The sequence below is a fragment of the Vulpes vulpes genome, chromosome 11, assembly GCF_048418805.1.
Source record: "Vulpes vulpes isolate BD-2025 chromosome 11, VulVul3, whole genome shotgun sequence".
NCBI classification, from domain to species: domain Eukaryota; kingdom Metazoa; phylum Chordata; class Mammalia; order Carnivora; family Canidae; genus Vulpes; species Vulpes vulpes.
Genome location: NC_132790.1, coordinates 62,366,831 through 62,380,174, shown reverse-complemented (window position 1 = coordinate 62,380,174; position 13,344 = coordinate 62,366,831). Strand labels below are relative to the sequence as shown.

General features: G+C 45.9%; 1 protein-coding gene across 4 annotated transcripts in view; it reads left to right on the top strand.

The window, feature by feature from the left end:
• The window catches only part of SEC22C (SEC22 homolog C, vesicle trafficking protein), a 36,704-nt gene that overhangs the window by 21,203 nt on the left and 2,157 nt on the right, over positions 1-13,344 (top strand). For 2 of the 4 annotated variants that reach the window (XM_026000938.2, XM_026000937.2), the window contains exons 6-7: positions 994-1,059; positions 3,456-4,550. In XM_026000938.2, the coding sequence (XP_025856723.2) occupies positions 994-1,059; positions 3,456-3,656 (267 nt within the window). In that variant the 3' untranslated portion in view covers positions 3,657-4,550. Of the gene's footprint in view, positions 1-993; positions 1,060-3,455; positions 8,445-13,344 lie in introns of those variants that run through there. The other 2 variants (XM_026000936.2, XM_026000939.2) reach the window with 2 other exon arrangements.

Here is a 13,344-nt window from a genome sequence, read left to right as displayed (position 1 = left end):
TATCTGTTGTCCTAGAAGCCAAAGGGGCCTGCCGGAGGAGTGGGTGAGAAATAGCGAAATAACATGTGACAAGGACACTTGTGGGGCCCCAGGAATCACTCCAGGGGCTTAATTGCTCAAGAGCAAATTAGGTTCTCAGACCTTGAAGTTCAGGCTGTTTCTCCCTTAGGAAAAGTTGCCCCCTACTCTGATTTATATCATGCAGATGACACTTTCCCTATGTCTTTGTCAGGGGACTCTAGCACAAGGAAGTTGATTTGCCAGCCTGCTCCAATCAAAGCAGCTTTCTGTTTCAGTGGTTTTAAAATATATTTTTAAAATTTTTCAAGTACTTAAAAACTCTTAAGTATAGAATCATTGTGGGCATAAACAGATAGATAGTGCTTTTAAAAATAGAGCCATAAGGCTCACACCTACAACTGTGATTGCTAAGGTCTGAAACACAACTGCTGTTGAGTCTCAGGAGACTTGTGTAGACTGACCTGTGTGGAGTGTGTTACCACATCCTGTCTTTAGCCAATGTGTGCTGTGGTTCCCACTCTTATTTTTTATGATTATTCACACCCAGATACTTACCAAGTGTCTGTATGTACTAGAACAGATGTCTGGCCCACAGGAGGGTAAAGTAGAGTATGGTGACATCACTAGGAAGGTAGCAGTATCTAGGAGGTGGGCAGAATTAGGGAAGGTGAAGTGAAGTGCTGACAGATGAGTAGGATTTTAAGAGGTAGTTGTGTTTAGGGGCATTCCAGTTTGGGGCTTAGCTCAGATCCATGGGGACACGAGGGTGTGTGGTGTGTGGTGTGTCCAGGCTGTTGAAACAGTTGCCTGTCAACTCCCGGTTCTGGTATATAAACAGGGAGTTAGGTCTCCCCAGCCAGGGGTTTTGTATTCTCAACCATACCAGAGCGAATGAGGTGCAAAGCGCTTCATCTCCTAGTGTTTCTTTTCATCTGAATATTCATTTCTTTTTGTTTCCTCTGTCCGTTTTAGGTTGCCCATGAGGAAATTGGAAATATCTTGGCTTTTCTTATTCCTTTTTTAGCCTGTATTTTCCAGGTGGGTGAAACACTGATATTTTGGTGAGTGGGTTGAACCCCATGGCCTTATTTTGTTCTTCTGTTGGAACCCTCAACATGTTTCTGGATGTGGTTTTGTTCCACCAAGGCATGCCATGGACAATGCCATGGCCTTATTGGAAGGACCTTAGGCCCATCCTGCCTAGTCATCTCATTTTACAGAGGAAGAACACCAGGCTCAGAAAGAGAAAGCCACTTGCCCTAGGCCACAGAGCCTTTGACAATGGCTGAAAAGAATCCAGGAATTTGGACTCAACTCCCAAGAAGGGAGGGATGTGATTACTGTGGGGATTGAGTTGGGCCTGACTAATGTGAGGCAAGGTCTTACCTATTGTCAGGGCAGTCCAAGTATAGAAACATCCTTCTGCAGAAGTAACAACTATTTATATGTGCTTTTTTTAAAAGAACAGGACTAGGTTAAAAGAATATTTCTTAATAGTGATGTCATTTGACTCAAATCTGTCCTTAGGAACTGAGACAAACATTACAACATTAACTAGTGGGCTTTGATTATTACTTAGTTATTTTCAAATAAGCTGCATACTTAACGGGGCTTTTGAATCCCCTATAGGCAGAGTTAATTCTAGTAAAAAACTTTAGTTTTTTAGTAAAATTCTAGTAAAATTCTAGTAAAAAACTGTAATTTTCTTTCCTCATCCTCCTCAAAGGCTAGGATTTTAGGGCTTTCTCTACATTCTTAAGCCTTTTTTTTTCTTCTTTCAATTAAAATTTCTGTTTTTCAGGACACTTCCTCTCTCTTCCATATCCATCCTAGAATGGTCTATTTTTTTTTATTTTTTTTTAATTTATTATTATTATTATTATTTATTTATGATAGTCACAGAGAGAGAGAGAGAGAGAGGCAGAGACACAGGCAGAGGGAGAAGCAGGCTCCATGCACCGGGAGCCCCATGTGGGATTCGATCCCGGGTCTCCAGGATCGCGCCCTGGGCCAAAGGCAGGCGCTAAACCGCTGCGCCACCCAGGGATCCCCTATTTTTTTTTTTTGTAAGAATAATATAATTGTGCAAAAAGAATTTGTCAACCCAGGACTGAAAATGCACTCATTTTTGAGAAATCAAGTTTCCAGAACCTTCGGTATTGCCATTTGAGGTGCCCTAGAGCCTGTATTTCAGGGCCATGGGGGTCTTACCCCTTGGCCTCTGTTCCCTCAACTGCATTCGTACTTGGATAGCTCTTTCAGTGGGGAACTCTCTCCTACTCATTGGAGACTGAGCCTTTGTTGAATTGCTCTGTGTTTTGAGGATGTGCTTGTTTTTTTCTCAAGACTGAACCAAAAAGCTACTTTTTTCCTTTTGCAGAACAAGACTGACCCCTTTTCTTATGATAACCCTATACTAAATGTTGGCCACTCTCCCAGCTATGAGACTTTTCCTGGTGTCAGAGATGTTTTTATTCTTATTTATTTATTTATTTATTTATTTTTAAATTTTTTATTTATTTATGATAGTCACAGAGAGAGAGAGAGAGAGAGAGAGAGAGAGAGGGAGGGGCAGAGACACAGGCAGAGGGAGAAGCAAGCTCCATGCACCTGGAGCCCAACATGGGATTCGATCCCCGGTCTCCAGGATCGCGCCCTGGACCAAAGGCAGGCGCTAAACCGCTGCGCTACCCAGGGATCCCAGAGATGTTTTTAAAGACATGATAAGGGGGATGTCTAGGGAACACTGGTTCCTGATGTAGTTGTAACTCAGGAAAAACAGATAGTAAAAGCCTGGGCCCTTTCACTGGCTTACCTACTTGTCCTGACTCCTCTGAAAGAAGAATCCGGCCAGAGGCCCATAAGTCTTTTTTTTTTTTTTTTTTTTTTTAGGCCCATTAGTCTTATTGGAGTGTATGCCCTGGCTCTCTTTCCCTTAGCTGCATCTCTTCTTTCTCCACAGCCTACAACTAGGGCATTTCTCTCTGTATTTATTAATTTTTTTTAAAGATTTTATTTATTTGAGAGAGAGAATGCATGAGCAGGGTGAGGGACAGAGAGAAGGGAGAAGCAGACTCCCCCCTGCTGAGCAGGGAGCCCAATGCAGGGCTCGACTCTAGGACCCAGTGATCATGCCCTGAGCCAAAGGCAGATGCTTAACTGACTGAGCCACCCAGGAGCCCCCTATCTTAAGTGTTTTAAAGAGTGTCCTGTTCTCATTCCTCCTGTGACATCTGTTTCACTTTTCTTCTCTCTTCTGAATCTCCACTTTCATCCAGTGATTAACAGCACTTTACCCAGCATGTCCAGGCTCCATTGTAATGAATTCGGTTTAATAAGCAAATGTGCTTGCAGGTGCAAGACGTGAATCTTGTATCCGACCTATGGCCATTTTGTCATCTCTGATTGGATTGTCTCTCATGATGTCGTTTCAGTGTTATTTGTACCTGTTCTATAGTCCAGCTAGGACTATGAAGGTGGTGCTGCTGCTGCTCTTTATCTGCCTGGGCAACATATACCTGCATGGGCTGAGGAACCTCTGGCAAATCCTCTTCCATATAGGAGTGGCTTTTCTGTCTTCATATCAGATACTGACCAGGCAGCTTCAGGAGAAGCAGGCTGACTGTGGAGTTTGAAGGCAACACTGTGTGATTGATGGATCTTTTGGCTTTCTTAAGAGGGTCATCTGTATTTCCCTTCTGGCTTCTCAACCTCACCTCAAGTTTCCACCCTTGAAGTTCCCTTCGACCAAACCTGGCTGAGACCGAAAGTTGGGGATTTTTAACAGGTGCAGTAGAAGGCACGAGGTGGCTTGATTTCCCAGTCCTGGTTTTGTGCTGAGCGTTACTGCAGAATCTCCAGGTCAGCACATCTTAGGACAGCAGAACCTGGGGGCTCACTCACAAGGAGCATTATGGAAAGATCAAAACGGAATTGTTTTGGTCTTTTAAACCGAATGATGCAATAAACCACTAGATTCATTAACACTAGTTTTAGTAACTGGCGGTTGTCTCTGAGGAATCACTTTAAAACCCATATCAGCTTTTCAGTCTAAATGCGACTTGGTTTTTTGTAGAGGGTCAATACAGGGTGAATTAAAAATTTTAAAATATGGTTCAGAAATATAAGCTAGATCAATTTTGTTTACATTTTTTGATAACTTAGGTCTGATATGATACCTTTAGAATATTTAAATATATTTTGGATATAAATTGAACTTATCTTCATTTAGGGAAAGGACAAACTTAAGCTGAGAAAATGGTTAAGAAAAATGAGTTTATTTAATTTATATATAACTTTTTATGGTGGTGGGGCCACATGGGTACAGAAATGTTTTGTATTTATTTGCAGGGTATATCTGAACATCTTAAAAATTGAGTAACCAGTGCTACTGGATCATAGCTTATGAGCTTAAAAACCTGAGAATTTCAGGATTCTCTGCAGTGGGCCACAGACTGGAGTAGGTGAATCACATGGATTCACATACTGGTATTTTACAGATGCAGGTGGTATTAAAAAAAAAAAGAAAAGCTGTTGTCATCAGCCTTGTACATGGCAGCTGAGTGCCTGTCATTTTAATGATGATCAATGCCTGACCTGTGTACCTGTTCTAGAAAGCCCTCCCAAATTAATTGCTTTCTGCGCCTTTCCCATTCATCTTAATTAGATCGAGGGCCTCATTCTTTATGAACAAGAGTTAAGTAGGTGTTAACTTTTTTAAAGTTTCCTAAAGATATAATTATATCTGTGCTCTGCGAAGTTGCTTTTCTTCTCCCATTGTCAAAATAGTTGATTGATCACAGCTTTCCAAAATGTGGCTCTGAGTAAGATCTCTTAGGTCTCCAGAAATTTCAGCCTGGGTTGTCCAGTAGCACTGAGGAGGCCATATTGCGAGTTTGCCCTTTGGATTCTTCTTGGTTGGAATTTGAATAGCTCAACCGCAATTGCATGGGGTATCAGGTTGAATTATGTGGTCTTGATAAATTAAAAAATCTGCTTTGATAGCTTTTAAAAGTTGAAAACCATCGCAAGAATTATTGAGGATGTGGGGAAAGCAAGAATATAATTTTAGGGAATTCAGTTGTACTTGGTTGTTATTGTTAGCGCCTTGCTATTGAGCTACCTTGATGTCACTTTAAGAAAAACAAGTATATGTGACTGGAAACTGTTGGGAAAATGTTGCCACAGTCGTTTCGTTTTCTTACAACTTTCTATTTTCAATCAAACGAAACATCTGGATGTGAAAGGTATATTGGCAGCATCCTCAAATGTCAAGTTCACAGTTGTCTCTCCTTTTTTTTTTTTTTTTTTTTTTTTTTTAGTTGTCTCTCCTTTTATCCTGCACCTGCATAATTTTCTGCGCACCCAACAGGTGAATCTAAAGGTTTTCTGGGACATAATTTTGAAGAGACGGTAAAATAGAATGGGAAGCCAAGGACTTTAAAAGTTGATAAGAGCAGCTTACAAGTGAATTGTGGTTTTTTTGGGTTTTTTTGAGCCCGAGTGTTATTGATATCGCCGTGTTGCCCTGTATCCCCAGATGCTCATGTTCTTGGGGTCTGAGCCTGTGATCCACATTCAGCAGGCAGTAGAGAACCATCCCTGAAAAGGAGTCCCTCCTGGCCGATGCTTCCTGCACTGGTGGGGATGTTTCTACACTTGGTTGAATGTGGTTTTCATCCATAAACATCTACATTGATTGAATTTTGCAAACAAAAGGGAAAAGGTACATTAGACATTAGACAAACAGGACAAAAGGTACATTAGACATTAGACAAACAGTACAAAATAGTGACCACATACACATTGTTTATCTAGAATCCAGCTTGAAAGAAGCCTCAGCTCACTGGAGGAAGAGACAAGTGATAGGAAAGAAGTTCTGGGGATATTGTCCAAGGGAAATCCCAGGCTTGGGGTCGACCTGTTCAGGCCTGGAGTTTTGTGGCTCCCTGTGTCATATCATCCTTGTTGCCAGAAAGCTGGCCTCCCATCGCAGGAGTCATCCTCACTACCCCACAGGCTCACTGTTCTAGCACTTTGTTTTCTCAGTGATATCATGCTACTTGCCCAGCTGACCTCACAGGGATAGATCTGGGAATAGATGAAATAATGTTGAAAACAAACCTTCAAAGTGCCTTCTGCGATCAGATGCTGCAAGATCTTGAACATTGGAGTACATTATTCCCATCGATTGTATCAGGCTGGGAATGTGGCTCAGTGCTCTTGACCAGGGTTTCCCAACCAAGGGGCCAAGACCAGAAGGGTTCTCCCTTCCCCAAGCATGCTGGTCAAAGAACCATGCAGACTCTGGTTTTCATTTCCCTGGGCTAGTCCTACTGTGATGAGGGTCATTCCTGATTTCTTTTTCCTGGGTGGAGACAATCAGGGGCATGTTGGGGGTGGCACTTCTCAGTATGGAGGTCCCATTGCTGGCAGCAGGAGGAATGTGACCGAAGGCCCCTGGTTTTGCTTCTCAGGCCTGCACCCCTGTTAGCTGTGAACTCTGTTGTAGGCACTGTGAAGCAAAGCCCACCATTTTTAAAGTTCATTAAGGGGTGGGAAAAAGGGCATCAAGAGATGAAAACATTCAATCTCATTTCTGTCACCTCACCTTAAGCTCCCCCGTTCTTTTCCTAGGTGCTTCCCATTCTCTAGGACTCCTCTGCCTCTCCCCATGTCTGTCCCACACATTCCAGCCCTGGAGGCAGAGGCTGAAACTAGAATCTCCAGAGGGATGAGAAGGCCACCTTTACTTGTAGCTGATGGGGTGTGTGCAGGAGCTTCAGAGTGGGAACAGATGGCTTGAGGCCCAGCCCTTTTCCTCTGTGCCCCCAGGAACTTAAACACACACTTAGGAGTCTGTGCTCAGAGAGAAATGGCACTTTGGTGGTCAGCACCGCTCAGAGTCAGCGGTGATAGCCAGCAGGACTGGCTGTTTGGGGCGCAGCGAGCAGGGCACAAGTGAGTGGCAAAGCCAGGGGCCCTCAAGTGGCTGCCCCTTGGCAGCTGGGGCAGTTGGGACCGCATACTGCACCCTCATCCAGGGCCGCTGTGGGCTGTTTCTTGAAGGAGTCAACCTCTCACTGTAACGTGCAGGATAGGTGGCCCTCTGGCGCCTGCTGCTATGCGCACACAGCAGCGCAGGTGAGGACCAGCAAGCATGGCAGTGTTTGCAGGGGATCAGATGCACGCCCCCTGTTCTGGTGTTGCTCACATTCCAAATGTTCCTACTCAGAATCTGCCCAGGTACAGAGAAGCTCTGCTGTGTGCTCTGTTAATGGTGGAGGAAGAGAGAGTAGATGTGCCCTGGAGAGATGGAGGAGGCCTGGGGATCAGCTTGACCCTGAGCTAGGGGTCCTGTGCCACTGTGGGCCAGTCCGGCCCAGGGGCCCTAGTGTCCTCAGCTGGCAAGTGGTGGCCATAAGCTGCCTCCCCAGCATGCTGTCATGAAGATAAAAGCCTGGTGGAGGAGGACACGGAGTGAATCCCTCGTTCATGTGCAGGTAGAGAAAGGCTTTCACCTGATGCAAGGAAATTCATGCTCTAGGCAGCACAGTGTAGCCATGTCTTCCAGCTTTTACAAAAAGGGGGCATTTTCTTGACACTGCAATGTAAACAGACTCATTCTTTCACTTTCAAAGGCCATGTGGCCTCTGTTTCCCCTCCTTTAACCTGCCTCTTGCTCTCCAGTCACAGAGCTCTTGGTACTGTTGGCGTTGGGCCCTTCAGGATCCAGGGAGGCCAGTTCTGCTGGTTGGACCAAACCTCAAGGGCCCTCCCACATGAGGAGAGCTCTGATCCTCCCATCTGGGAGCAGTGATGTCAGACCTCTGTTGCTGGGGAAACGTCTTGGCAGGGAACCTGTGGAAAAAGGCTTGTCAGTAATATCTGGGAATGGCCGGATATGGAAACATCTGCCCGTGTGTACCGACAGAGCTGCTGTCCACAAGCGCCTTTTATTTAGGATAAAATGATCAAATCCATTGTTCTTCTAACCTGTGCTTGGTACATATGAGCTTCTTTAATTAACCCTTATGTGATTCTGGGGTTACTTCAGAAGTATTATTTAATGGATTATTCCTATGACTTGACCCCCCAGAATTCGGTTTTATTTAATAGACTTTTCTACTAAGAGTATAAAGACTGAGGCTGATGTAGCCAGGGCAAAACCATTTATTTCACATATTCATTCTGGATGCTTGCTGTCCATGTTGTACTAGCTTCTTACTGTTTTCATGTAATAAGAAAGATCTATTTTGAATAAACAACGGGTATGTTTTAACAAACTCTCACGCAGTCCTAAGGCCTAAACTTGTCTTAATGTATGTAAAGAATATTGTATAGCCATTTATATACTATGTATATATACGTTAAATAAGGTGGCTTCAGAAGTGAGAGGAGAATAAATCTAAGGTGCTTATTAACTTGCGTGTATGCGTGTCAAAAATTCTGAGTGACAGGTCTGTTTCGCTAGAGGCCGTGATGTGGGCACGGCATAACGGAGGGGGGATGTTGAGAGAAGTGGAATTCAGGTCCTCCTGTCCAATGTCCAGACAGGCGCACCGCCTCAGTGCTTACCACTAATCCCTAGACTCTGGAACACAATCATGGGTCCAGGAAAGACCTTGGGAAAGCCAATTTAGCAGTCACAGAGCAGCCCTGGGGGCAGGGAGGCCTGCCTTCCTTGCAAGCTCTGCTCCTGCTGATGTATATACCTGTGAGCCAGCACTTACCTTGCTCTAGGCTCTGAGCTCTGAGTCCCATCTCCCAGGACAGCGCCCCGCCACAAAATGGCCAGCAGGAGGCGCAGCCACCAGCCAGTGGTCAGGCTCGGGCCCAGGGGACTGCACCCTTTTGCAGAGGACCTTTCTACAGCAGCTGTCCCAATTCCCAGAAAGGAAACACACGCACCAGCCTCTCCTGCCTGTATCCTAAACACACTGGGGGAAGGCATGCTCCAAGCTTTTCTCCACCATCTGTCCTGAGCAAAAAACTTTGGGGAGAGGGCAAAAGCTTCCAAAATAAACACTAAGTTTTCGGGTTCTGGGATTTGGGAGTTGACAGAACCTTTGGACACCACATAGTTCAACCCCGCTGTTGCTCGAGAGGGGAAGCTGAGGCCTGTCTCAGGGAGCCAGTGACTGTGCAGCCACTGTCCCTTGGGCTGGGGAGAAGGTACTGTATGCATCAGTAGTACCGCCAAGAGGAATAGGGGATCTTGGCCCATGAAAGATCCCCTTTCTGTGCCAGGAGGGCTGGGTGCCAGTTCAGGCTGATGAATTGCCTTCCTTTTTCTTGGGCTCTCCCTGCTAATGGGGCCAGGGAGCAGGAGTGCTGTGTGACAACTGCCAAACATCTTTGAGTAGTGCCAGTGGAGGAGTGAGTGCAGCTGGCAAGGTGGTTCTGCAGTCAGCTCTCAGATGTGACTGGGTTGGATGTGCGAGGCAAAAACTGTTAAGTTCAATTGAAGAACAGGAAAGAAAGTATCTTTGTGATCTAGGATGGAAAAGTGCTCTTAAATAAAAATGTTAGTGGTGCAACCCTGAGGCAAAATGATTGATGAACTTCACTATGTGCAAATAAGGATGTCCTGAGCAAAGTTAAACGAACGGGAGATCTTTAGAATGTCTGAAACCAAGAGGGATTACTATATCAGCAATTCTTGTAAGTCAACAAGAAAGACAGCAACCTCAGTAGAAAAATGAACAATTTGCAGGAGAGAAAACCCAAAAAGCTAATATGCATAAGAAGGTGTTTAAATTCATTAGAAAAGACCCAGAGAAATGCATATTAAAACAACAGCAAGATATCACCTTATGCATATTAGTTCGGCAAAACTTAGCTGGATGGCACCAAGTGTTGGAGCATGTGAGAAGATATAGGACTTCATGCATGGGCAGTCTGAAGGGCAACCCCACAGTCATGGGCTGTACTGTGCCCTACCCCAAATGCATATGTTGAAGTCCTGACCCCCACCCCAATACCTCAGAATGTCTGCATTTGGAGATAGGGAGAAGGTGGTCATCTGCAAGCCAAGGAAAGAAGCCTCAGAAGAAGCCAACCCTGCCAATACTGAGATCTCAGCCTTCCAGCCTCCAGACCGTGAGAAAATAAATCTGTTATTTAGAGGTACCTGGGTGGCTCAGTTAAACATCCGGCTCTTGGTTTTAGCTTAGGTCATGATCCCAGGGTCGTGAGATCGAGTCCCATGTGGGGCTCCTCTGTGGAGTCTGCTTGAGATTCTCTTTCTGCCTGTTCTGCTTCTGCTCTCTCAAAATAAATAAATCTTTTTAAAAAACTTCTGTTGTTTAATCCACCCAGTTTGTGGTACTGGGACGTGGTGGCCCTGACAAACTAATATGGCTATCTCCCCAAAGGTAGTGTGCACACACCTCATGCTGTGGTTACTTCACTCCTGGTTCTATGTCTCTGGGAAATGCTCACACAGGTCCTTAAGGGGACATGTATGAAGTTAAATTTTACAGAAGCATTGTTTGTGTTGGTAGAAAGCAGTCTTTGTGAAGATGTGGTATACATAGGCAAGGGAATATTACTCAGCCATCAGAAAAATGAAATCTTACCATTTGTACCTGATGTGGTTGGAACTAGAGGGTATTATGCTAAGTGAATAAGTCAATCAGAAAAAGACAATTGTGTGATTTCACTCATATGCGTAATTTAAGAAACAAAGCAGGGGCACCTGGGTGGCTCAGATAATTAAGTGTCTGCCTTCAGCTCAGGTCATGACCTCTGGGTCCTGGAATCAAGCCCCACTTGGGGCTCCTGACTCATTGGGGTGTCTGCTTCTTCCCTTCCCTCTGCCTCTCCCTGATGCTCCTGCTCTCTGTCTCTCTCTCTCTCAAATGAATGAGATTTTAAAGATTTTAAAATCTTTTTTAAAAAGAGGAGCATAGGGGAAGGGAGGGAAAAATAAAACAAGATGAAATCAGAGAAAGGGGGTAAACCATTAGAGATTCTTGATCATAGGTAACAAACAGAGTTGCTGGGGTGGGGGGGAACGAAGTAACTGGGTGACGGGCATTAAGGAGGGCACGTGATGTAATGAGCACTGCGTGTTATATAAGACTGATGAATCACTGAACCCTACCTCTGAAACTAATAATACACTATATGTTAATGAATTGAATTTAAATAAATTTTTTTTAAAAAGGAAGCAGCCTTTGTGTCTACCATGGGCAGATAAAGTGTGCAGGCTCAGCATGGAGCACCACACGGCAGGCAGGCAGAAGTACCGGATTTAGATGTAATGTAGCAGCATGGATGGATCTTCAAAATGTTGAGCCCAGTAGAAGAATAACATTTATATGATTAGAAATACATGCTCACAAAATGATAAAGTATTTTGAAGAATCTGTTTTATTTATTTTTTTTAGATGGAAGCTTTCTTTTTTGTTTTTTAAGGATTTTATTTATTTATTCATGAGAGAGAGAGAGAGAGAGAGAAACACAGAGACCCAGGCAGAGGGAGCAGCAGGCTCCATGCAGGGAGCCCGACATGGGACTCGATCCTGAGTCTCCAGGATCACACCCTGGGCTGAAGGCGATGCTAAACCACTGGGCCACCCAGGGATCCTGAAGAATCTGTTTTAAAAGATACATGTTACATACATTTGCACGGTTGCCTGCAAGGGGCCTGGAGCATGGGAGTTAGGGATTAGAGATAGTAAAGAATTTGAAGAAAAGCGAGAATTCTCGCTTAGAGTCAGCAGTTAGGTGTGAGAGCCCTGGGTGACCGGGGGGGCCTGTACTGCCCCCGGAGGTCTTGCCCTGGCTGTGCCCAGGCCTCACTGGGCTTGAGGCTGAGAAGACCTGGCTCTGCGAGGCTCTAGGTCCAAATGCTGCCAGAGCGTTTGAGCCTCCAGGCTTTGCCAGTGGGCGAGGTCGGGGAACCGTGGCCGAGGCCAGGGCCTATCATGGTCAGGGAAGACTTCTGGAACACGTTGGAAAGGGGAAGGGCAGAAAGCACAGAGGAGGGATCTCAAGAGAGGAAAGTACATGGGTGAGCCAGCTCTGGCCACCGGGGACTCCCTCCTTCCCAGATTCTCACCGTCTGACCAGTAGTTTCCTGGCGGAGACTCTTTTCCCACATGAGGCACTCAGCTGAAGGACTGTCACAGGGGATCCTCAGGGAGAAGGGAACAGCTGCAGGAGGGACAGAGGTGCCCCCAAGGCGAGGCCTTCCTTCCTCCCACCCCTGAGACAGCCTGTTCTGGCCACAGAGTTGACAGACAGCAGGAGCCTGGGGAAGCCGGATGGGACTGGGTCTGGGAGGGTGAAGCTAACCAGGACCACCATCGCCCCGAGGGGTTATTCTAGACACATCTTCTGAGGCCCCAGGGGTAAGAGCAGGGGCCAGAAGCAAGGAACACAGGGCTAACAGCAGGATGAACTTTCTCACAGGGCTGGCCAGCAGGGCTCCGGGGGCGGTGAGCACGCCCCTGCGAAGGTGTGCAAACGGAGATGCCACGTGTCGGGTGGGACCTTGGAGCATGCTCCAGCCCCGTCTCGGAGGCCCGACGTCTGTCTGGGTGCTGGTGTCCGTGGGGACATCTGCCTATCTCCTCTAGTGACCCTTGTGGCGTCCATCCCATGGGGCGAGCCAGATGCCAGTTGCAGGAAATAGCCTGTGCCAGCTCCTGTTGGAAAGAGTAAATATTAGTCTTTTCAAGAGCTGCCTGTTCTCTGTCACTTGGCACCATAGAAGACACTGGGCTGGGATTTGCAGGGGTGGGGGAAACCTCTCGGTTCGCACACCCGGATGGCATCTGTGGGCCTGACTGGTTGCTGTTGCAATGGAAGGCCCAAGAAGCAAGGTTCCCCGTGTCCAGGCGGGCAGCCCCTCCTGGTCACCCAGGGAGCAGCAAGCCCCCGGCCCCAGTATGTGTCTCTTCACGTACTGCTCAGGCTGCTGCTGCAGAGGCAGGGGCTACAGGTTTTGACCTGGATCTTAAGCTCTTGAGCCGTGGCTCTGGTGCATATAGTTTACAGTCCTCTAATTTTGCTGCCCTACTCCATTCTCACCTCTTTGGGGAGAAGTCCTCTGACCACCCCAACTCACAGAGAACCCCCCCTCTCTAGCCCCTCATCTGGCCTTCTTCCTTCTATAATTGTCCTCATTTATTTTTCTGTGAGCATCAATAGTTATTTTTTATATTTTATTATTGGAGTATAACTGGCATACAATGCTAGTTTTAGGTGTACCACCTAGTGATTCCACAAGTCTTTTTTTTTTTTTTAAGATTTTATTTATTTTCTCATGAGAGACACAGAGAGAGGCAGGGACATAGGCAGAGGGATAAGCAG